This window comes from Arachis stenosperma, chromosome 7 (assembly GCF_014773155.1).
Source record: "Arachis stenosperma cultivar V10309 chromosome 7, arast.V10309.gnm1.PFL2, whole genome shotgun sequence".
Taxonomy (NCBI): domain Eukaryota; kingdom Viridiplantae; phylum Streptophyta; class Magnoliopsida; order Fabales; family Fabaceae; genus Arachis; species Arachis stenosperma.
In genome coordinates, this window is record NC_080383.1 from 73,845,658 (window position 1) to 73,871,769 (window position 26,112).

At 37.6% G+C, this 26,112-nt stretch overlaps 1 protein-coding gene and 1 non-coding gene across 2 annotated transcripts; both read right to left on the reverse strand.

The window, feature by feature from the left end:
* Positions 1-752: 752 nt before the first annotated feature.
* On the reverse strand, positions 753-1,857 carry LOC130939930 (transcription factor bHLH30-like). Its single transcript, XM_057867995.1, has 3 exons — positions 1,775-1,857; positions 1,582-1,690; positions 753-1,265 (listed from the first exon to the last, which is right to left on the reverse strand). Exons 1-3 carry the CDS (start codon positions 1,855-1,857, stop codon positions 753-755), a joined length of 705 nt encoding a protein of 234 aa, XP_057723978.1.
* A 10,643-nt stretch (positions 1,858-12,500) lies between these two features.
* LOC130942495 (small nucleolar RNA R71) lies at positions 12,501-12,608 on the reverse strand. The gene has a single exon (XR_009071063.1). It is a non-coding gene; the product is annotated as a small nucleolar RNA R71 (small nucleolar RNA).
* Between the last annotated feature and the right edge of the window lie 13,504 nt (positions 12,609-26,112).

Sequence of the window (26,112 nt, forward strand, 5' to 3'; positions counted from 1 at the left end):
TCAAATTCACTTGAACAATAGCATTTGTTTCATCTTTTTTTGCTCCAATAATTAGAACTTTTGTCTAATCTACCCATCCACTTTCAATATCATCAACCTAGAGGAAACATTGGCAATCCTTTGTCTTCAAACATATAAATATAATCAATAGGAGCCAAGAAAACTCCAAACCCATTAACAAAATCAACCTTATAAATTAAAGGACAGGGGAAAAACCATCTTCAAGGATTTGTCAGTGTCAAACTCCAACAACACTACATTGAGCCCATAGTTACATTCATCAACTTTTACCTCATTCTTCCTCCTCAAACTTGAAGCCCCATAAACAATGATGTTCCCTTTAGATGTAGCATAGTTCATTCTTACCTTGTCAGAACTTGCATTCCCTTTTATTCAATTTACGGAGAGGAAGGGATGGAGCTAAACAGTAACATATATATATTTTGGTTTATCCAAAATATCATTGAAAACACTAACATTACATGTGGGATTATTTACCAATAGCGTTACGAAGAGTGTCATTTATAGTTACAATCTAGTTTTAAATGTTTAGTAAGATTTATGGATTTTGGTCAATTTTAGTACTTTAGTGGAGTAAGTAACTAAATTTCTTAACCAGTAATCTGGAATTCAAATCTTATAAACAGATAGAATCCTAGCTAGGAGACGGTATTCCCTTCTTGGAATTTCAATTAGATTGGGGTTTTGGTTATAGGCACCTGTGTTGGCTGTTTCAATGCAGACAAAAATGGTTACTTGCTAGCATCTCTGGTTAGCAAAAACTCATCAGGGGAATCATAACTATTCCAAGCCCGCTTCTGACCCAACACGAAGCGGCCCATCCCAGAGCCCACTAAAGCCCGATTCTCAATAACCGCCTTCAACGCCCGTTCCAGAGCTCCAACCTCCACCCCTTCTTTCGAATCACCACCACCAGACGCTGCTGGCCATTGAATTACCACCACACTCTTGGTCCGGCCCCCAACCGTCATCATCTCGGCCCGAACCGCTTTCGCTCGAACTGACCGAATCGCATGCGTCAGGTCCCGGTTCAGACCGGGACGGTCCTCGCAGCACAGCGTCGCCTTCACCAGGTTCGGTTCTCCGTCGCAGTAGCTGAGTGTTGCCTCGTCGGCTTCACCCGGAAACGGCCACGGTTCTGCTTCGGCGTCGGGTTTGGACGGGTCTCGTGCCACGTCATCGGCCTCTTTCTTTAGCCGCTTCACGTGCTTTACCACTTCCGCCAGCAACGACGCCTTATCTGCCTGCACACACCACACAAGCACTTGAATTTACCAATGTGCCCTCGACCCATGCACTGTCGTAAAACAAGAAACGATATCGGAAATTTAAAATTGCTGAGATTCAAGTCTTTAATTCTTATCTTGTTATTAATTATATATTCATCTTTTTAGGTTACATTTGTGATAAGAAACAATTTATTTAGCTATGCTTTGATTTTGAACAGGCTAAGGAATATGATATGTATAAGGTTGAATGGTGAACTGATAACGAATATTATAAGAAAGTGAATCAGTACGGACTGTATGTGATAAGTCGTGGCAAAAATGTAAAAATAACCTTGGCGGTGTTAGGGAGGAGGGAGCGAAGGGTGGAAAGATGAGCGTTGATTCGCTGCCTGCGCCTCCTCTCGGCTTCCCTGTGGCTCTTGCAGGCTTCTGTTGATTTCCTATTATTATCCAGTTTGGATGATCTGCCTGCTCCGTCGAATAATAGATCCGTTGCCTTGAAAGGTGCTTCGGGAACAAAAAACCCATCAGAGGGTGATGAGTGGTGTTGGTGAGGATGGTCTAGCCAGCTCTCGAACCCGTAGAATCTGCCCCCAAAAGGAAGCATCGCGAGGTATGTAATAAGAGGGAATAGAAGGGTTCGTTATTAGTAGTTTATTGGTCTCTTTCCACTTTTAAGAGAAAGAATGAAGAGTAGTAATGGAACAAAATGGTGGTGTGGTCAAATTATTCTAAGGATGTACGGAGTAAGGGACAAGGTGTGCAGAGGGGGGCAAAGAGAGAGGTACATATATTGGGGAGCCACTAACACTACAGGCTGCAGCTGCTGCTGCAATGGACAGTGTCATGAGAAAATAAACACACAAACAAGAAACGAGCTAAGTAGTACTAGTAATAAATGCATGGTACGCTTTGAGTTTGAGACATGGAGAAAACGAAAGGGAACCAAGAATGGGAGAGCAAAAACTTTGAACTATTTCATTTCGGTTTGTTTCTTCTCACATGCCATTTCGCCCTCCCTCCTGCACAAGACAATTCAGTTTTACCAACGATTTTATCGTGGGTAATTATCAGTAAAATTGGATGGATAAATGGCCCATTAGAAAAATTCAATCTCAATTCATCCAAAGTCTGTCGCCAGTAATGTTAAAATAATTATAACCATATCTACACTCTAGGTATTAGGTAATAAAAGTGTTGTCAAACAAATAATTTAAAATAATTTATATTTACTAACAGAATAGCAATCGATAATAAAAAATATCATTAAAAAAATACGTTTGTTTTAATTAGCACTGGAAAGTAGCGTGTGTGTGTTAGTGCTTTAATAGTGTGGATAAGATAACACAAAATCTCCTATTATTCAGGGATAATTTATGAATTAGATTAAATTTAAGAAAAATTTTAAGTAATTAATATTTTTTATATATTTATTTTCTATTTAAGTTAACACTAGTCATTGTTTATTATCTATGAAGCACAGACACACACGGACACATTTTGAATACGACACTCATTGACACTCGTCCGACACGCGTATTTATCGTGTCCAATCGTGTCTTAATAAAAAATAAAATTGTTTTTTTCGGACACATTTGGACACACCTAAATACCATCACGTGTCCACATATCCAGCCTTACTTTTAACATATATATCGTTGAAATGAGTTTAGAAATAATATATATTATTATTTATTAAAACAAAAAATATTTTAGATACTTTTATATAGTTAAAAAAAAAAAACATTAAAAATAGTTAAAAAATTATTTTATATTTTAACAGTAATAAAATATAAAAAATTTATTATAATTTATCTAAAAAATACTTTATATTCTACATATATGTCGTGTTCCCGTGTCTTATAAGATTTTAAAATTCGTGTGTTCGCGTGTCCCATATTGTATCGTATCCTGTATCTGTGTCAGTGTCCGTGCATCATAGTTTATCACTGAATATTTTATCACTGAATATTGGTTCTTCATATATTTCTCATTCTCTTAAACTCTTGCTGAGAGATTCAAAAAAAAAAATTACTGTATCATTTAATCTAAAATACTTTTATTTAACTTAAAAAGTATTTTATATTTTTGTATATTTATAAATGTTATTTTATATATTTTTTAGTAAAGTGATCAACCATCAAACACTCAAATATTCCAAATAAAAATAATAAAATATTTTATAATATAATAATTGAATTTTTGTACAACATTGTAAATTAGCTTTTAATAAACCCCAAAAACAAGTCACCGTTATATTTTTATGCTGTCACTATTCATATTTTGTTCATAAATATAAATCTAACTTAATTATATTTTTTATTAAATTTGATAATAAATTTGAATCAAGTTTGATTATATTACTTACCAAATTTGATTATAAATGTCGATATATATTCACTTTAAATTTCAATATTATTTTAGCAGATAACTAATAAGTAACATTTTTTTTTGTATTTATATAGTATGATTATTTTATTTTACCTATATTTTTAAAATTATGCAAATTGTTCTCCCAAAATACTTTTCATAGGAAAATAATCTTTATAAAGGGTAGAAGTTTTGTCCACACCATTTGATTTTCACCTTCTATGAAAAAACTAGTAAGTTATTTAAAAAATAATGTGAAGGAAGCAGACGAAGAAAAAGTTAAAATATTATTCTTCCTCCCTCACAAGGAAAAACCGAAAAAGCTTCTCTTTTTAATGTATAATTAGATTATGTCGTTAACTCTTTCTTCATATATATCTAAGAAAGTGTAGACAGGGATCAAATTGTCCACATTTAATTTATAATAATTTATAGGTTGATTATGCAAATGATTCAAAATTTTGGGATATATAATATATCTTTCAAATCCAATGAATAAATCTGTATTTTAAAAAATTAAGAGTAAATATCTAAATTGATTATAAAGAATTTCATATCAAATATTTTTTTTATTATTTTAGAGATCTTCAAAATGAATTTCTCTCTTCGACTCTTTGTTAAGAACACTAATTTATTTTATAAAAAAAGTGTTAAGAAATTTTTTTCTAATTCATATTTTAAAAATTTTATTAAAAGTGATAAAAAAATTAGTCTATTTAATAAAAATAAATTTCAAAATCTTCTAAAGCGATAAAAATATATTAAAAAACCAAAGCATTCATTTTTAACATTTGCTGAAGGTTAATTTTTTTTGTCTCTTGTTGAGGTTAATTTTTTTAAATATGGAAGAAGGTAGTGTGTAATTTATCGGAGTGGATAATTGATGTATTTTTTTATATGAATTTCAATTTTTTTTTAAATTATAAATAACAAAACAGATCCTCAGAGTTGAAGAAATAGAAAATCTGAGGGTCAGATTTCATAGTGCACAAATCGAAGAGTCTGATTTATCTTAAAATAAATTTTTTCTACCGTAAAATAAATTGGAGGGTCCGATTTACATATTTAAAAATTTTTTAATACTAAAATGTAAATCTGAGAGTCATATTTATATGTTTGAAAAAATTTAAATTAAAAAACCCAAATATAACTCTCAGATTTATGTATTTAAAAAAAAATTAAAAATCACCTGACTCTCAGATTTATACTTCTCACATGAAAAAAAAAATATACATAAACTCTCCATATATTTAAAAATACCATTAAAAACCTAATAACAAAAATAAAAAGCGTCTTGTTGAAGGTTAATTTAAGTGTATACTTTTGTTAATTAACCTTTAAAGATAAACGAATATGTACAATGAAAACTTGGTGCCTCAGGCCGAAGAAGGGAATAGGAACAGGAATTGTTGGATGGAAGGGAAGGTAAAAGTAAAACTTATGTGACCACTGAGAGACGGGGAATAAATTAGTGCCTGCAACATATGTCTACAAAGAAGGACACAGAATTGGACAGAAATGACTTTTACACATTCTACATTCTGTTTTTCAAAAGAAAATAAAATGGAGACAGTTAACCATCTAAAGTTGTAGCTTTTTGAATCTGTGTAAACTTTCTGGAATTAATTTCACTGTAGTTTTTGGGTAGGGGTTGATCATTTTGTTGGGCAGGCTATCATTAATATATTCACTTGTTTAGTAAAAAAATTGATAATTTAGATATTAAAATTGATATATGGTTATGTATATATTATCTTCAATAATAACAATAATAATATATTTAATTTATGGTTAATTAAGAAAAAAATTATGCATAATATTTGGATTATATAACTATTTTTAATTGTTTATATTCTATACCAGCATTCCATTTAAATGCAATATAGCAATATGTATTCACTATTTTTTATTTATAATTTAGAATTGATAATTTAAAATTCAAAATTTATGATTGAAGATTTATTTATAATTTTAATTTTATGATTTAAGGTATAGAATTTAAGTTGTCAAAAGCAACAATTGTTGGAGGCAACGATAACGGTGGTCAATGGTGGTCGGTGGCGATGGCGCAGTGGTGATGGGTGACTAACAGAAAAAAATAAAGTTGTAGTGGTGTTACGTAGGGTTGTTTTATTTGCGATTTGATTTGGTTTCTTTAAAAAAAAATTTCATCCAATCCAATCGTATAAAAATTAATCGATTTTTTTATCTGAAGTTAACCAAACCAAACCAAACTAATTATTTAGTTTGGTTTGGTTTGGTTTTTCGATTTTTACCTAATTAGCATAAAAAAAATAAAATTTAAAACTTCAATTCACAAAGGGAAACTAAAAAATTGGGCATGAAGAGATCAAACAAAGGGATAAAAAATTCATAATAAAGTTTCAACCCATAAGGATCGATCATAATTAAAATCATAATCATAATTAGAATCAAAGACAAATAATAAATAAAACCAAATTTAGAACCAAAGTCACCAATCAGAATCAAACCTATTATAAAATCAGAACTAGAGATTAAAAAACTGAGCTTGAATGGATCAAATAAAGGGATGCAAAATTTCATAATAAAGTTACAACTTAAGAATTATAATTGAATGTTGTGGTAGGCTTAGAGAAGGGGGGTTGAATCTATGTCTTCCTTTTAAGTTGTTGTTATGACCTTTTAAATCAAAACTTTCAATTATGATTCTGTTTGTACTCAGCAGCGGAAATTTATGAGACAATTTATTTTTGTCTCATGAATATCAGAAAACAGAACATAGCAGAGAAGAGAAAAGCTAACACCAGCATATATCCAGGTTTGGTTGCCTTGTGCTATGCAACCTACGTCCAGTCTCCTCCACAACAATGGAGGAATTTTCACTATAGTTAAAAGTATTACACACACTAATTTCACACTCAAGTTCTAACCTAACTTGACATTAGCTATGCTAACACCTAACTATTCACTCTTAGTGCTAACCCAACTAAGAAAGGGATACCTAACAGGTACAAGATACAAGACACTTAACCAACCTAAAGAAATCAAAAAATAACTCTAGGCTTTTCTCTCAAGTGTATCACTCAGCCTTTTTCCACTCATGGCTTTTACTTGAGCTTTCTCACAATGCCTTTTCTCACAAGAAATTACAGAAAGATAAACATAGAAAAGTACATCACAATCTGTAAAACATGAAGGAGATTGACTTCATCAACAGCCTCTTAGCTATGTGCATAACTAGATTCGCAAACCTCAAATTGAGTTCTTCAGTATTGGCCTAATGCTTCTTTGAAAGAAAGCATTATCCAAGTAGAGAAACTTTTCTTCAGAACACAACTCACAAACTCTGGTTTTCTCTCCTTGCTTCTGAATGAGCAGAAAGTCTTCTTTTAACTCCTTGTATGTTGTTGGGTTCTTCTTCCAAGGTCAACACCTTGAGCCTTGAGCTTCACCAACCCACAGATTCACTTTTTCTCCTTAAACCTTATATTAGAAACTTTGCTTCTGACTCATCCAACTTGACCGAAAGCCATGAAGGAGTAACCGAAATTGTCTTCCAATGGTCAACCAAATCTGAACCATAGATATGCAACTTGGTCCCCAAGAATCTCTTGTGACTGTGGATTTGTAGCAGTGAAGAACAGAGATCAACTTTCCTTTGTATCCCATTTCGGACCGAGCAGAGAGTTGGGAAGAAGAGAAGAAGTTTTGATGCATGCAAGAAGAAATGGGTTACCTTTAACCTTTTCTTAAGCCAGATTTGGTTTGAACTTGTTGAGATGATATCTGCCTTTCAAGCTTAATTTCTCTTTCTTGCTTCTTTGGTGATTTACTTAGGGAAGAAGCTCTCTCTCTTTTTCTTTCTTACTTTTCTGAAGCTTTGATTTGACTAAGACAAAAGAGGGAGGAACGTTGCTTTGGTAAGAGCAAGATGGAGGGAATTGAACTCAACTCGGGTTTGGATCGGATATGGTTCATGTAACCCGTTTGGCCCATCTGACTTCTTTCTTTGTTTTTCATTGGGCTTCATTTGATTTACTAACCCACCAGCTTTGTTTTATTTTCCATTCTATTTGGGCTGTAATTCAAATTTTGGCCTGCAACATTTTATAAATAATTAGTAATATACAATTATCAATAATCCACACTAATTATTTATCTTGCCAAAAATAATGTTTGTCATCACTGATTAATTTAGTTAATTTCTTAACTCAAGAATAATCAAAATCATAATCAAAATCAAAATTAGAATCAAATACAAATAACAAATTAGAACCAAATTTAAAACCAAAATCAATAATCATATTAAATAATTAAGATCAAGCTAACGCAATAATATATACAAAAGAGTGCCAAAAGAACACGAATATCAAAACTCAAGATCCGGTTGCGAAGATAGCCGATCCGAGCATAGAAGTATATACATGTATAAATAAAGCATGGAACCCAAAGGAAATTTAAAGGGCAAAACGCAAAACCTATTCTCCAAAACAGCCTCTAAGCGGAGTCAACACAATATGTATTATTTATTGGAAATAGAAAGTATCTAAGTGAAAACATAAAACCAAAGTAAAGTCCCGAGAACCAAGGATCTTCTCTAATCCAGAAGTCTGCAGCATGCTTCAGCGAGGAGCCTCATGACCTGCATCTGAAAATCACAAAATTTGCATGGGTGAGAACCGCAAGTTCTCAGTATGGTAACAAAGCCCACATATCTAGCATGTAATGTCCTGGAAAAGCCGAAGGCAATTCTAGAACTTCCAACAGATAAATCAAAGCTTATAAACAGACTAAACCATAATTGGCAACTGACTAAAGATCTTCAGTCTAACTAATACTTCCCTTTCCAAATTCTTTCTGACCTCCCAACCTCCAGCAGTAATATAATTGATGAGCGGATAATTTGTATACTTTTTGGCATTATTTTTAGTATGTTTTTGATATGATATAGTTAGTTTTTAGTATATTTTTATTAGTTTTTAATTAAAATTCACTTTTCTGGACTTTACTATGAGTTTGTGTGTTTTTCTGTGATTTCAGGTATTTTCTGGCTGAAATTGAGGGACCTGAGCAAAAATCTGATCCAGAGACTCAAAAGGACTGCAGATGCTGTTGGATTCTGACCTCCCTGCACTCGAAGTGGATTTTCTGGAGCTACAGAAGCCCAATTGGCGCGCTCTCAACGGCGTTGGAAAGTAGACATCCTGGGCTTTCCAGCAATATATAATAGTCCATACTTTGCCCAAGATTTGATGGCCCAAACTGGCGTTCAAAGTCACCTCAAGAAATCCCAGCGTTAAACGCTGGAACTGGCACCCAAATGGGAGTTAAACGCCCAAACTGGCACCAAAGCTGGCGTTTAACTCCAAGAAGAGTCTCTACACGAAATTGCTTCATTGCTCAGCCCAAGCACACACCAAGTGGGCCCGGAAAAGGATTTTTATGTCATTTACTCATTTCTGTACACCCTAGGCTACTAGTTTCTTATAAGTAGGACCTTTTACTATTGTATAGAGAGCTTTTTGATCATGTTTTTATGATTGAACCCTCTTTGGGAGGCTGGCCATTCGGCCATGCCTAGACCTTGTTCTTATGTATTTTCAACGGTGGAGTTTCTACACACCATAGATTAAGGTGTGGAGCTCTGCTGTACCTCGAGTATTAATGCAATTACTATTGTTCTTTCATTCAAATTCCGCTTGTTCTTTTACCAAGATATCACTTGTTCTTCAACATGATGAAGGTGATGATTGACGCCCATCACCATTCTCACCCATGAACAAGGTGACTGACAACCATTCTTGTTCTACAAGCATCTGAGGCTTAGTGAATATCTCTTGGATTTCTGATTGCATGATGCATGGTTGATCGCCTGACAACCGAGTGCTCGCCTGACAAACGAGCCAGCCATTCCGTGAGATCAGAGTCTTCGTGGTATAGGCAAGAACTGATGGCAGCATTCAAGAGAATCCGGAAGGTCTAACCTTGTCTGTGGTATTCTGAGTAGGATTCAATGACTGAATGACTGTGACGTGCTTCAAACCTGTAACCTACTGGGCGTTAGTGACAGACGCAAAAGAGTTACTCTATTCCGGTAGGGGAGGGAACCGAACCGGTGATTGGCCGTACTGTGACAGAGTATTGAGCATTAGCTTTCACTGCGAGGATGGGAGGTAGCTGCTGACAACAGTGAGACCCTATACGAGCTTGCCATGGAAAGGAGTAAGAAGGGTTGGATGAAGACAGTAGGAAAGCAGAGAGACGGAAGGGAAGGCATCTTCATACACTTGTCTGAAGCTCTTACACCAATGATATACATAAGTATCACTATCCTTATCTTTATGTTATTTTCGTTCATCATCATATACATTTGAGCTTGCCTGACTAAGATTTACAAGATGACCATAGCTTGCTTCAATACTAACAATCTCCGTGGGATCGACCCTTACTCACGTAAGGTTTATTACTTGGACGACCCAGTGCACTTGCTGGTTAGTCGTGCGAAGTTGTGTAATGCCATGGTATTAGGCGCACCAAGTTTTTGGAGCCATTACCAGGGATTATGAGAGTTGTGAAAAAGTATAGTTCACAATTTCGCATGTCAAGTTTTTGGCGCCGTTGCCGGGGATTGTTCTAGTTTTGAGCAAGCCTTTGGTAACATCAGAGCCAAGATCCGGCAACAACATCAAATTTTTGGTGTTATTGCCCAGGATTGTTCAGGCTGGACAACTGACGGTTCATCTTGTTGCTTAGATTAGGTATTTTTTTTTCGAAATTCTTGAAGATGAATTCTAGAGTTTCATGATGATTTGTTGAAATCTGGCTGGCTGAGAAGCCATGTCTAATCTGATTGGACCGAGGTTTCAACTTATCACCACAAGAGCTTGTTGATTTCGTATCAATCTTGCTTTTGGAGCAGTGATTTGCTAAGGCTTGGCTGACCTTTGGTCATGTCTAGTGTTTTGGACCGAAGCTTTCTTTGGAAGCTTGGCTGGCTGTGAAGCCATGTCTAATTCCTGGACCGGAGTCTTAGACTAGCATTGCACTGATTCCTGGAATTCTCATTAAGAATTTTGATACCTTCTTTTTCTACTTAATTTTCGAAAAAACACAAAAAAATTAAAAAAAAAAATCATAAAATTCAAAAATATTTCTTGTTTAAGTCTAGTGTCTCATCCTAAGTTTGGTGTCAATTGCATGTTTTTGTTATAATTTTCGGATCCATGCATATATTTCTTTGTTTTGATCTTTGAATTCTATTGACTTGAGTATTTTATGTGTCTCATATGCATTTTCAGTTCATTAGTGTCAGTAGTACACAAACTGCTAAGTTTGGTGTCTTGCATGCATTATTATTTGATTCTTGTTGCATTTTGATTATTAAAAATCCAAAAATATTTCTAATTTGTGTCTTTTCAAGTCAATGATACAAGGGATTGAAGATTCAGAACACACTGCAGAGGAATTACACAGAAAAAGCTGAGCATTCAAAAATGCCCAGTGAAGAAGGCAGACTGGCGTTTAAACGCCAGCCAGGGCACCTGGTTGGGCGTTTAACGCCCAAAAAGGGTGCATTTTGGGCGTTAAACGCCAGAATGTATACCATTCTGGGCGTTTAACGCCAGGATGGTGCCAGGAGGAAGATTTTGTTTTCAAATCAATTTTTTTCAAGTTTTTCAAAATCAAATCTTTTTCAAATCATATCTTTTCAATCAAATGTTTTCAAAATCAATTTCTTTCCTTTTTCAAAGATACTTACTAACAATTAATGATTTGATTGAACATTTTTTGCCTTTTCTATTAAGGAAGGTTTTATGTTTGAATCATATCTTTTCTTGTTAGGCAAGTCATTAATTTTTAAAATCATATCTTTTCAAATTGTTTTCAAATCATATCTTTTCAAATTGTTTTCAAATCATATCTTTTAAAACTGTTTTCAAATCATATCTTCTCAATCACATCTTTTTAAAACCATAACTTTTCAATCAAATCTTTTTAATCACATCTTTTTCAAATTAGTTTTCAATCAAATCTTTTTGATTTCTAATTTCAAATTCTTTTTCAAAAATCACTTGATTTCTTTCTCACTTTGAATTTTCGAAATTTTTCAATCAAATTTTCAAAATGTTTTCAAAATCTTTTGATTGAATTTTCGAAAATTCTCTTCTCTCCTTCCCACATCCTTCTATTTATGGAGTACTACTCCTTCTAAATGCACAATTCGAACCTTATCCAATTAAAGTTCGAATTCTTCTTCACCTTCTTCTTACCATTTCTCTTTTCCTCTGACACTTCAAGGAATCTCTATACTGTGACATAGAGGATTCCACATTTTCTTTTTCTCTTCTCTTTCATATGAGCAGAAGCAGAGACAAAGGCATTCTTGTTGAAGCTGATCCTGAACCTGAAAGGACCTTGAAGAGAAAGCTAAGAGAAGCCAAAGCACAACTCTCTTTAGAGGACCTGACCGAATTCTTCAAAGAAGAAGAACCCATGGCAGCCGAAAACAACAACAATGCCAACAATGCAAGGAAGGTGCTGGGTGACTTTACTGCACCTACTCCCGACTTCTATGGGAGAAGCATCTCTATCCCTGCCATTGGAGCAAACAACTTTGAGCTTAAGCCTCAATTAGTTTCTCTAATGCAACAGAATTGCAAGTTCCATGGACTTCCAATGGAAGATCCTCATCAGTTTTTAGCTGAATTCTTGCAAATCTGTGACACAGTCAAGACTAATGGGGTTAACCCTGAGGTCTATAGACTGATGCTATTCCCTTTTGCTGTAAGAGACAGAGCTAGAATATGGTTGGATTCTCAACCTAAAGAAAGCCTGGACTCTTGGGAAAAGCTAGTCAATGCCTTCTTGGCAAAGTTCTTTCCACCACAAAGATGGAGTAAGCTTAGAGTGGAAGTCCAAACCTTCAGACAGAAGGATGGAGAATCCCTCTATGAAGCTTGGGAAAGATACAAACAATTAATCAGAAGATGTCCTTCAGACATGCTTTCTGAATGGAGCATCATAGGTATTTTCTATGATGGTCTCTCTGAACTATCTAAGATGTCCTTGGATAGCTCTGCTGGAGGATCTCTTCATCTGAAGAAGACGCCTGCCGAAGCTCAAGAGCTAATTGAAATGGTTGCAAATAACCAATTCATGTACACTTCTGAAAGGAATCCTGTGAACAATGGGACTAGTCAGAAGAAAGGAGTTCTTGAGATTGACACTCTGAATGCCATATTGGCTCAGAACAAGATATTGACTCAACAAGTCAATTTGATCTCTCAAAGTCTGTCTGGAATGCAAAATGCACCAAACAGTACTAAGGAAGCTTCATCTGAGGAAGAAGCCTATGATCCTGAGAACCCTTCAATGGAAGAGGTGAATTACCTAGGAGAACCCTATGGAAACACCTATAATTCTTCATGGAGAAATCACCCAAATTTCTCATGGAAGAATCAAGAGAGACCTCAACAAGGTTTCAATAACAATAATGGTGGAAGAAACAGGACTGGTAACAACAAGCCTTTTCCATCATCTTCTCAGCAACAGACAGAGAGTTCTAAGCAGAATACTTCTGACTTAGCAACAATGGTCTCTGATCTAATAAAGACCACTCAAAGTTTCATGAATGAAACAAGGTCCTCCATCAGAAATTTGGAAGGACAAGTGGGTCAGCTGAGCAAGAAAGTTACTGAACTCCCTCCTAGCACTCTCCCAAGTAATACAGAAGAAAATCCAAAAGGAGAGTGCAAAGCCATTAACATGGCCGAATTCTGGGAGGAAAGAGAGGAGGAGGACGCCACTGAGGAAGACCTCAGTGGGCGTGCACTAACCTCCAATGAGTTCCCCAATGAGGAACAATGGGAATCTGAGGCTCAAATTGAGACCATAGAGATTCCCTTGGACTTACTTCTGCCATTCATGAGCTCTGATGAGTATTCTTCCTCTGAAGAGGATGAGTATGTCACTGAAGAGCAAGTTGCTAAATACCTTGGAGCAATCATGAAGCTAAATGACAAGTTATTTGGAAATGAGACTTGGGAGGATGAACCACCCTTGCTCACCAAAGAACTGGATGACTTGTCTAGGCAGAAACTGCCTCAAAAGAGGCAGGATCCTGGGAAGTTTTCTATACCTTGTACCATAGGCACCATGACCTTCAAGAAGGCCTTGTGTGACTTAGGGTCAAGTGTAAACCTCATGCCCCTCTCTGTAATGGAGAAATTAGGGATTTTTGAGGTGCAAGCTGCAAGAATCTCATTAGAGATGGCAGACAACTCAAGAAAACAAGCCCATGGACTTGTAGAGAATGTTCTGGTTAAAGTAGAAGACGAGTACATTCCTACTGATTTCATAGTCCTAGAGACTGGGAAGTGCATGGATGAATCCATCATCCTTGGCAGACCCTTCCTAGCCACAGCAAAGGCTGTGATTGATGTTGACAGAGGAGAGTTAATCATTCAAGTGAATGAAAAATCCTTGGTGTTTAAGGCCCAAGGATATCCCTCTGTCATCATGGAGAGGAAGCATGAAGAGCTCCTCTCAAAACAGAGCCAAACAGAGCCCCCACAGTCAAACTCTAAGTTTGGTGTTGGGAGGCTACAACCAAACTCTAAGTTTGGTGTTGAACCCCCACATTCAAACTCTAAGTTTGGTGTTGGGAGGTTCCAACACGGTTCTGAGTATTTCTGAGGCTCCATGAGAGCCCTCTGTCAAGCTAATGACATTAAAGAAGCGCTTGTTGGGAGACAACCCAATGTTTTATAATTAATTATTTTCTTTTGTTATTTTATCTTTTTTTTGTAGGTTGATGATCATAAGAAGTCACAAAAACAATGAAAAAAGCAAAAACAGAATGAAAAACAGGAAGAAAAACAGCACACCCTGGAGGAGAAGAAACTGGCGTTCAAACGCCAGTAATGCTAGCTGTTGGGCGTTTAACGCCCAGTCTGGCACCATTCTGGGCGTTTAACGCCAGAAAGGGGCACCAGACTGGCGTTAAACGCCAGTAAAGGGTAAGAACCTGGCGTTAAACGCCAGGAATGGGCACCAGCCCGGCGTTTAACGCCAGAAATGGCTCAAAACGTGATTTTGAGCAACATTTGGTGCAGGGATGACTTTTCCTTGACACTACAGGATCTGTGGACCCCACAGGACGCTACCATCACTCTCTCTCTTCTTCCCCCATTCACCAATCACCTCAACAACTCTTCCCCAAAAACCCCTCACCTATCAAATCCCATCTTTCTCTTCACCACTCACATCCATCCTTCATAAAACCCCACCAACCTCACCCTTCAAATTCAAACCACTTTCCCTCCCAAACCCACCCATAATGGCCGAACCTTTACCCCCTTCTCTCCTATAAATACCCTTCTTCAACTCTTCATTTTCACACAACCTAAACACCCTTTCTTCCCCCTTCTTGGCCGAATACACCACCATCTCCCTCTTCCTCATTTCTTCTTCTTCTACTCCCTTCTTTCTTCTTTTGCTCGAGGACGAGCAAACATTTTAAGTTTGGTGTGGTAAAAGCATTGCTTTTTCATAACCATTATGGCATCCAAGGCCGGAGAAACCTCTAGAAAGAGGAAAGGGAAGGCAAAAGCTTCCACCTCCGAGTCATGGGAGATGGATAGATTCCTCTCAAGGGTGCATCAAGACCACTTCTATGAAGTTGTGGCCTTGAAGAAGGTGATCTCCGAGGTCCCCTTTTCACTCAAAAAGGGTGAATATCCGGAGATCCGCCATGAGATCCGAAGAAGAGGTTGGGAAGTTCTTACCAACCCCATTCAACAAGTCGGAATCTTGATGGTTCAAGAGTTCTATGCCAATGCATGGATCACAAAGAACCATGACCAAAGTGTGAACCCGAATCCAAAGAATTATCTCACTATGGTTCGGGGGAAATACTTGGATTTCAGTCCGGAGAGTGTGAGGGTGGCGTTCAACTTGCCTATGATGCAAGGAGATGAGCATCCTTACACTAGAAGGGTCAACTTTGATCAAAGGTTGGACCAAGTCCTCACAACCATATGTGAAGAGGGCGCACAATGGAAGCAAGATTCAAGAGGAAAGCCGGTTCAATTGAGAAGGCATGACCTCAAGCCCGTGGCTAGAGGATGGTTAGAGTTCATACAACGCTCAATCATTCCCACTAGCAACCGGTCCGAAGTTACCATAGACCGGGCCATCATGATCCATAGCATCATGATTGGAGAAGAAATAGAAGTTCATGAGGTTATAGCCCAAGAACTCTACAAGGTGGCGGACAAGACCTCCACTTTGGCAAGGTTAGCCTTTCCTCATCTCATCTGTCACCTCTGTTATTCAGTTGGAGTTGACATAGAGGGAGATATCCCCATTAATGAGGACAAGCCCATCACCAAGAAAAGGATGGAGTACACAAGAGACCCCTCTCACCATGAGATCCCTGAGATTCCTCAAGGGATGCACTTTCCTCCACAAAATTATTGGGAGCAATTAAACACCTCCCTAGAGAATTGAGTTCCAACATGGGACAACTGAGGGTGGAGCATCAAGAACACTCCATCATCCTTCATGAAATTAGAGAAGACCAAAGAATCATGAGGGAGGAGCAACAAAGACAAGGAAGAGACATTGAGGAGCTCAAGCACTCCATAGGATCTTCAAGAGCAAGAAAGAGCCGCCATCACTAAGGTGGACCCGTTCCTTGATTTCCTTGCTCTTTATTCTTCTGTTTTTCGATTTTTATGCTTATGGTTATCCATGTTTGTGTCTTGTGATCATTAGTGTCTTAGTGTCTATGCCTTAAAGTTATGAATGTCCTATGAATCCATCACCTTTCTTCAATAAAAATGTGCTTAATTGAAAAGGAAAGAATTGCATGAATTCTGAATTTTATAATAGTTTAATTATTTTGATGTGGTGGCAACACTTTTGTTCTCTGAATGTATGCTTGAACAGTGCATATGTCTTTTGAATTTGTGGTTCATGAATGTTGGCTCTTGAAAGAATGATGAAAAAGGAGACATGTTACTGAGGATCTAAAAAATCAATAAAATGATTCTTGAAGCAAGAAAAAGCAATTCAAAAAAAAAAAAACCGAAAAAAAAAATCGAAAAAAAAAGAAAGAGAAAAAGAAAGAAAAAGAAAGAATAAAGTTGTGATCCAAGGCAAATAAGAGTGTGCTTAAGAACCCTGGACACCTCTAATTGGGGACTTTAGCAAAGCTGAGTCACAATCTGAAAAGGTTCACCCAATTATGTGTCTGTGGCATGTATGTATCCGGTGGTAATACTGGAAGACAGAGTGCTTTGGGCCACGGCCAAGACTCAAGAAATAGCTATGTTCAAGAATCATCATACTTAACTAGGAGAATCATTAACACTATCTGGATTCTAAGTTCCTAAAGAAGCCAATCATTCTGAATTACAAGGGATAGAGTGAGATGCCAAAACTATTCAGAGGCAAAAAGTAAAAGCCCCGCTCATCTAATTAATACTGATCTTCATAGATGTTTTTGGAGTTCATTACATATTCTCTTCTTTTTATCTTATTTGATTTTTTGTTGCTTGGGGACAAGCAACAATTTAAGTTTGGTGTTGTGATGAGCGGATAATTTGTATACTTTTTGGCATTATTTTTAGTATGTTTTTGATATGATATAGTTAGTTTTTAGTATATTTTTATTAGTTTTTAATTAAAATTCACTTTTCTGGACTTTACTATGAGTTTGTGTGTTTTTCTGTGATTTCAGGTATTTTCTGGCTGAAATTGAGGGACCTGAGCAAAAATCTGATCCAGAGACTCAAAAGGACTGCAGATGCTGTTGGATTCTGACCTCCCTGCACTCGAAGTGGATTTTCTGGAGCTACAGAAGCCCAATTGGCGCGCTCTCAACGGCGTTGGAAAGTAGACATCCTGGGCTTTCCAGCAATATATAATAGTCCATACTTTGCCCAAGATTTGATGGCCCAAACTGGCGTTCAAAGTCACCTCAAGAAATCCCAGCGTTAAACGCTGGAACTGGCACCCAAATGGGAGTTAAACGCCCAAACTGGCACCAAAGCTGGCGTTTAACTCCAAGAAGAGTCTCTACACGAAATTGCTTCATTGCTCAGCCCAAGCACACACCAAGTGGGCCCGGAAAAGGATTTTTATGTCATTTACTCATTTCTGTACACCCTAGGCTACTAGTTTCTTATAAGTAGGACCTTTTACTATTGTATAGAGAGCTTTTTGATCATGTTTTTATGATTGAACCCTCTTTGGGAGGCTGGCCATTCGGCCATGCCTAGACCTTGTTCTTATGTATTTTCAACGGTGGAGTTTCTACACACCATAGATTAAGGTGTGGAGCTCTGCTGTACCTCGAGTATTAATGCAATTACTATTGTTCTTTCATTCAAATTCCGCTTGTTCTTTTACCAAGATATCACTTGTTCTTCAACATGATGAAGGTGATGATTGACGCCCATCACCATTCTCACCCATGAACAAGGTGACTGACAACCATTCTTGTTCTACAAGCATCTGAGGCTTAGTGAATATCTCTTGGATTTCTGATTGCATGATGCATGTTGATCGCCTGACAACCGAGTGCTCGCCTGACAAACGAGCCAGCCATTCCGTGAGATCAGAGTCTTCGTGGTATAGGCAAGAACTGATGGCAGCATTCAAGAGAATCCGGAAGGTCTAACCTTGTCTGTGGTATTCTGAGTAGGATTCATGACTGAATGACTGTGACGTGCTTCAAACCTGTAACCTACTGGGCGTTAGTGACAGACGCAAAAGAGTTACTCTATTCCGGTAGGGGAGGGAACCGAACCGGTGATTGGCCGTACTGTGACAGAGTATTGAGCATTAGCTTTCACTGCGAGGATGGGAGGTAGCTGCTGACAACAGTGAGACCCTATACGAGCTTGCCATGGAAAGGAGTAAGAAGGGTTGGATGAAGACAGTAGGAAAGCAGAGAGACGGAAGGGAAGGCATCTTCATACACTTGTCTGAAGCTCTTACACCAATGATATACATAAGTATCACTATCCTTATCTTTATGTTATTTTCGTTCATCATCATATACATTTGAGCTTGCCTGACTAAGATTTACAAGATGACCATAGCTTGCTTCAATACTAACAATCTCCGTGGGATCGACCCTTACTCACGTAAGGTTTATTACTTGGACGACCCAGTGCACTTGCTGGTTAGTCGTGCGAAGTTGTGTAATGCCATGGTATTAGGCGCACCAAGTTTTTGGAGCCATTACCAGGGATTATGAGAGTTGTGAAAAAGTATAGTTCACAATTTCGCATGTCATTAATATTGCAAACACAATTATATCAGACAAAGAGATATACAAATAGGAAACAGGCACGACATTTAGACAATTAGCAAGTAATATGCAGTCAATTAGGAAATTCCAAATAATTCACATAATATGCATATAATGAATGCCTGTTCTAATGGCTGATGAGTCTCATCTGTCGGTTATAAAGCCAACCTGACAAGTCCTGGTAGCTAACCATTGGACTGTCCCTCTATCGTGCATCCCCAACTCGAGTTATACTAAACATAATTCATAATTCATATCCAACACCCTCACTGGTGTATATTCACGGGGGCGAGCTCATCCGGAACTTTCACAGTGTCCAACCACACTTACAACATAGGGTCAGCAGAGTATCGAGTCTCCACCTAGAGCACGTGGTGGCTAGCCACTGCTTTCTCCTAGGGAAACCCGTATCTCAGATGGTGGAAGTGCAACAATTCACATTTCATTCAATAAGCATATATGCAATCATACTCAGCCATAATTCATTATTGGCTTCGCCGTAATTCGGCAATAACTTAGCCATCCGGCTCATAATTCAATCCATAACCAGCCAATTCATTAACAAATACAACCCTTCGGCTCATGGCACATAAAGTACTTCCACCGCCATCCTCCGTATCTCATACAATCATCTTTGATCATCATTGATCATAAAGTTACCATATTCCCTAGCTCCTTTCCCATTGATAGGCATCTCATAAGGATTTATGACATAAGGGGTGAGATCGGAGGCTTAGAAGTATGAAATTTGATTTTGAAAACTCAAAAATCAACCTTGGGGTGAAAACAGGGTCACGCGTGTGCGTCGACCACGCGCACGCGCAAAAATCCAAAAAGTATAGTGACGCGTATGCGTCGCCCACGCGTACACGTGGATGGGAGAAAAGCTAGGTGATGCCCTGACGAACGGATTTTTTTGCTAGTAAAGGATTTTACAAATAAGTTCTCGTTGAAAGTATAGCTCTTGAACCAACAATCCTTTCTTACAAAAGATTGTTTGTCACAATTAACAAACCCAATAAAAATAAACCGAAGTATTCAAACCTCGGGTCGTCTCTCAAGGAATTGCAGGGAAGTGTGCTTATAATTGGTTATGGAAAAGTGTGTTTTTGGGGTTTTGTGTTGAGAAATAAGAAGAGAAAATTGCAAGAAAAAAAAATTAATAACAATAAAAAGCCTTGACTAGGAAAAGATTAATCTGAAGTTCTATCCTTGTTGGATTTCCCAAGATTAATTAGTAATAGGTTGTTGTTCCACTTGGTTATCCTTTATTGAATAAAGGAAAGTCAAGTTGAGAGCCAACTTCTATTCACAAGAAAATAATCCTTTCCCTTGGGAAGGGTTAATGTTAGTAACTAGAAAGCTGTCCAACAACTTCCAATTTCCAATTAACTCTTGAGTATTCCAACTCAAGGGTCTCAAATATCATTCAACTCCAAAGTCAAGTTAAAGCCTACTCCATTGATATGGATGCCAAATTCGCATTCATATGAAGGGAGTAGAAAGAAGACATGGCAATTAAACTCAATTGAAAATAATCAAGAAATAATGGAATCAAATAGGAAGTAAAAGAGTAAGGAAATAGAAAACAAACTAGAATGATAAAAACTTCACAGAGGCAGTAACTCTTTATAATATCCAACTCAAAAGCATAAAACTAGGAATCCTAAATCCTAGAGAGAGGATCTCTCTCTAAAACTACATCTAAAACCTAAAATTATGTGAATGATGAATGAATCTGAGTCCCCTACTCTGTAGCCTCTAATATGTGTTTTCTAGGCCAAAAACTGGGTCAAAAATAGCCTAGAAATCACCCCCAGCAATTTTTGTTAATTCTGCAGATCGCGCATGTCATGCGTACGCGTCAGTCACACGTACGCGTCGCTGGTCGTTTTTGCATGTCACGCGTTCGCGTCAAGGATGTGCACGCGTCATCTTGCAGAACTCCAATCTACGCGTACGCGTCAGGCACGCGCACGCGTCGATGCAAATTTTTTCATGTCGCGCGCACGCGTGAGCCATGTGTGCGCGTCGATGCTCGCTGGTTATCTCCTTAGTTTCTTGTGTTCCTTCCATTTTTGCAAGCTTTCCTCTTCATTCTCTAAGCCATTCCTGCCCTATAAAGCCTGAAACACTTAACGCACATATCACGGCATCGAATGGTAATAAGAGAGGATTAATATTAGCAAATATAAGGCCAAAGAAGCATATTTTCAATCATAGCACAAAATCAGGAAGGAAAACGTAAAACATGCGAATTGTATGAATAAGTGTGAGAATAATGGATAAAATCCACTAGATTAAGCACAGGATAAACCCTAAAAATAGGGTTTATCAACCTCCCCACACTTAAACATTAGCATGTCCTCATGCAAAGCTCAAGAGAACTAAAAGAGTTAAGAGGAATGGTATGAAATATGAAATGCAACCTATTTATATGAATGCAACTATATGCCAAAATGTTTCTACCCACTTGGTTAAAAGCAAATAAATCTTTTAAGAACAAATATGAACTGGCTTTCACTAATTCAAATCATAAAAATGAAGTACAAATAAACTTGCAGAAGAAAATAGCTCATGAAAGCCCGGAACAAGGAATCGAGCATCAATCCCTCACTGGAAGTGTATACACTCTAATCGCTCAGGTGTTTAAGGTTCGATTCTGTTAATTCTCTACTAATCTTACTTTCTAAAACTTACTCTTCTTCTACCAATCAACAAAGAATTTAATTCACAGATACACATATCAAGATGTCTTTTAAGGGTTGTAATGGGGTTAGGGTCAATGTAGGATTATATTTGGTCAAATAGACTAAAATCTGAATCCTTGATTAACCTAAACTTCTCACCTAACTTAAGACAATCCATGTAATTATAATATAAAGCCTAACTACCAATTAATTATGTTTTCCACATATTCATGCATCCTAATTTTGAGTACAACTCATATGCATTGCTTTCACCATTTACTTTGGGACATTTTGCCCCCTTTTTATTGTTTGTTCTTTTTCTTTTCTTCTTTTCTCTTTTTTTTTTCTATTTTTCTTTACTTAATAAAATATTTATTTTTTTTCTTTTTCAATGCATATGATTAAGGTATTGAATGCATAAATATGTTCTTAACATTCTTGTTCATATTTTCTCAAGAATACACAACACCCAATTCTCAAACCAAATATTGGCAAACCCCATTTCTCCACACTTAATTTATGAGCACTTTCACTAGTCTAAGTGATAGGCAAAATTGTGACTCATACTTTTCACAACTCGAACAATTCCTAGCAATGGCTCCAAAAACTTGGTGCACAATACTATGGTTCACACACATTCTTCACAACTTCGCACAACTAACCAGCAAGTGCACTGGGTCGTTGGTGCACGAAATTGTGATCATCAATGGCGCCATCAACATGGTATGCTCAATTGCAATCTCAACTCTTTATCACAACTTCGCACAACTAACCAGCAAGTGCACTAGGTCGTCCAAGTAATAAACCTTACGCGAGTAAGGGTTGATCCCACGGAGATTGTTGGTATGAAGCAAGCTATGGTCATCTTATAAATCTCAGTCAGGCAGATTCAAATGGTTATGGATGATTTATGAATAAAACATAAAATAAAGATAGAGATACTTATGTAATCCATTGATGAGAATTTCAGATAAGCGTATGGAGATGCTTTGTCCCTTCCGTCTCTCTGCTTTCCTACTGTCTTCATCCAATCCTTCTTACTCCTTTCCATGGCAAGCTGTATGTTGGGCATCACCGTTGTCAATGGCTACAGTCCCGTCCTCTCAGTGAAAATGTTCAACGCGCTCTGTCACAGCACGACTATTCAGCTGTCGGTTCTCGATCATGTCGGAATAGAATCCAGTAATTCTTTTGCGTCTGTCACTAACGCCCCATAATCGCGAGTTTGAAGCTCGTCACAGTCATTCAATCCTTGAATCCTACTCAGAATACCACAGACAAGGTTTAGACCTTCCGGATTCTCAAGAATGCCGCCATCAATTCTAGCTTATACCACGAAGATTCTGATTAAGGAATCCAAGAGATATCCACTCAATCTAAGGTAGAACGGAGGTTGTTGTCAGGCACACGTTCATAGGTGAGAATGATGATGAGTATCACGGATCATCACATTCATCAAGTTGAGGAACAAGTGATATCTTAGAACAAGAATAGGCTGAATTGAATAGAAGAACAATAGTAATTGCATTAATACTCGAGGTACAGCAGAGCTCCACACCTTAATCTATGGTGTGTAAAAACTCCACCGTTGAAAATACATAAGAACAAGGTCTAGGCATGGCCGAATGGCCAGCCTCCCAAAGAGGGTTCAATCATAAAAATATGATCAAAAGATTCCAAGATGTCTACTTTCCAACGCAATTGAGAGCGCGCCAATTGGGCTTCTGTAGCTCCAGAAAATCCACTTCGAGTGCAGGGAGGTCAGAATCCAACAGCATCTGCAGTCCTTTTCAGCCTCTGAATCAGATTTTTGCTCAGGTCCCTCAATTTCAGCCAGAAAATACCTGAAATCACAGAAAAACACACAAACTCATAGTAAAGTCCAGAAAAGTGAATTTTAACTAAAAACTAATAAAAATATAATAAAAACTAACTAAAACATACTAAAAACATACTAAAAATAATGCCAAAAAGTGTATAAATTATCCGCTCATCATAACACCAAACTTAAATTGTTTCTTGTCCCCAAGCAACTGAAAATCAAATAAGATAAAAAGAAGAGAATATGCAATGAATTCCAAAAACATCTATGAAGATCAGTATTAATTAGATGAGCGAGGCTTTTAGCTTTTTGCCTCTGAACAGTTTTGGCATCTCACTCTATCCTTTGAAATTCAGAATGATTGGCTTCTATAGGAACTCAGAATCCGGATAGTGTTATTGATTCTCCTAGTTAAGTATGATGATTCTTGAACACAGCTACTTTATAAGTCTTGGCCGTGGCCCAAAGCACTCTGTCTTCCAGTATTACCACCGGATACATACATGCCACAGACACATAACTGGGTGAACCTTTTCAGATTGTGACTCAGCTTTGCTAGAGTGCCCAATTAGAGGTGTCCAGGGTTCTTAAGCACACTCTTTTTGCCTTGGATCACAACTTTATTTTTACCCTTGCCTTTTGGTTTAAAGGGCTATTGGCTTTTTCTGCTTGCTTTCTCTCTCTCTTTTTTTTTCGCATATACTCTCTCTTTTTTTTTTGAATACACTGCTTTTTCTTGTTTCAAGAATCATTTTTATGATTTTTCAGATCCTCAGTAACATGTCTCCTTTTTCATCATTCTTTCAAGAGCCAACATTCATGAACAACAAATTCAAAAGACATATGCACTGTTCAAGCATACATTCAGAAGTCAAAGTATTGCCACCACATCAAAATAATTAATCTGTTATAAATTCAAAATTCATGCAATTCTTCTCTTTTTCAATTAAGAACATTTTTCATTTAAGAAAGGTGATGGATTCATAGGACATTCATAACTTTAAGGCATAGACACTAAGACACTAATGATCATGTAATAAAAAACACAAACATAGATAAACATAAAGCATAATTTTCAAAAAATAGGAAAATAAAGAATAAGAAAATTAAAGAACGGGTCCACCTTAGTGATGGCGGCTTGTTCTTCCTCTTGAAGATCTTATGGAGTTCTTTAGCTCCTCAATGTCTCTTCCTTGTCTTTGTTGCTCCTCTCTCATGATTCTTTGATCCTCTCTAATTTTATGGAGGAGGATGGAATGTTCTTGGTGCTCCACCCTTAGTTGTCCCATGTTGGAACTCAATTCTCCTAGGGAGGTGTTGATTTGCTCCCAATAGTTTTGTAGAGGAAAGTGCATCCCTTGAGGCATCTCAAGGATTTCATGATGAGGAATTTCCTCATGCTCATGTCTATGAGTGGGATCTCCTGTTTGCATTGAGCTTCTTCCATATAGATATCCATGAGAACTTGGTCCAACCTTTGATTAAAGTTGACCTTTTTTGAGTTTGAAAAGAGACCTCGTGGATCACCTTCTTCATGGCCACAACTTCATAGAAGTGGTTTTGATGCACCCTTGAGATGAATTTCTCCATCTCCCATGACTCGGAGGTGGAAGCTTTTGCCTTCCATTTCCTCTTTCTAGAGGTTTCTCCGGCCATAGATGCCATAAATGGTTATGGAAAAACAAAAAGCAATGCTTTTACCACACCAAACTTAGAAGGTTTGCTCGTCCTCGAGGAAAAAAAGAAAGAAGAGAGTAGAAGAAGAAGAAATAGAGGAGATGGAGGTGGCTTTGTTTTTCGGCCAAAGGGGAGAAGTAGTATGTAGGTTGTGTGAAAATGAGGGGGTGAAGATGGGTTTATATAGGGATGGAGAGGGGAGGTATGGTTCGGCCATTATGGGTGGGTTTGGGAGGGAAAGTGGTTTGAATTTGAATGGTGAGGTAGGTGGGGTTTTATGAAGGATGGATGTGAGTGGTGAAGAGAATGGTGGGATTTGATAGGTGAGGGGTTTTTGGGGAAGAGGTGTTGAGGTGATTGGTGAATGGGTGAAGAAGAGAGAGAGTGGTGGGGTAGGTGGGGATCCTGTGGGGTCCACAGATCCTGAGGTGTCAAGGATAATTCATCCCTGCACCAAGTGGCGAGCAAAAATGCTCCTTCTACCAATCCTGGCGTTAAACGCCGAGCTGGTGCCCATTTCTGGCGTTTAACGCCAGCTTCTTGCCCTTTTCTTGCATTAAACGCCAGTCTGGTGCCCCTTTCTGGCATTAAACGCCCAGAATGGTGCCATACTGGGTGTTAAACGCCCATTTGCTGCCCTTACTGGCGTTTAAACGCCAGCAATCTTTTCCTCCAGGGTGTGCTGTTTTTCTTTCTATTTTTCATTATATTTTTGCTTTTTCAATTGATTTTGTGACTTCCCATGATCATCAACCTATAAAAAACATAAAATAACAAAGGAAAATAGATAAATATAACATTGGGTTGCCTCCCAACAAGCGCTTCTTTAATGTCAGTAGCTTGACAGTGGGCTCTCATGGAGCCTCACAGATACTCAGAGCAATGTTAGAACCTCCCCACACCAAACTTAGAGTTTGAATGTGGGGGTTCAACACCAAACTTAAAATTTGGTTGTGGCCTCCCAACACCAAACTTAGAGTTTGACTGTGGGGGCTCTGT

Excerpts from the sequence above, each read along its gene's own strand:
- LOC130939930 (XM_057867995.1), bottom strand. The coding sequence starts at position 1,857 with ATGCTTCCTTTTGGGGGCAGATTCTACGGGTTCGAGAGCTGGCTAGAC. Across the intron at positions 1,691-1,774 it reads CACTCATCACCCTCTGATGG|GAAATCAACAGAAGCCTGCA; the intron begins GTTTTTTGTTCC and ends GGATAATAATAG. Across the intron at positions 1,266-1,581 it reads TCCTCCCTAACACCGCCAAG|GCAGATAAGGCGTCGTTGCT; the intron begins GTTATTTTTACA and ends TGGTGTGTGCAG.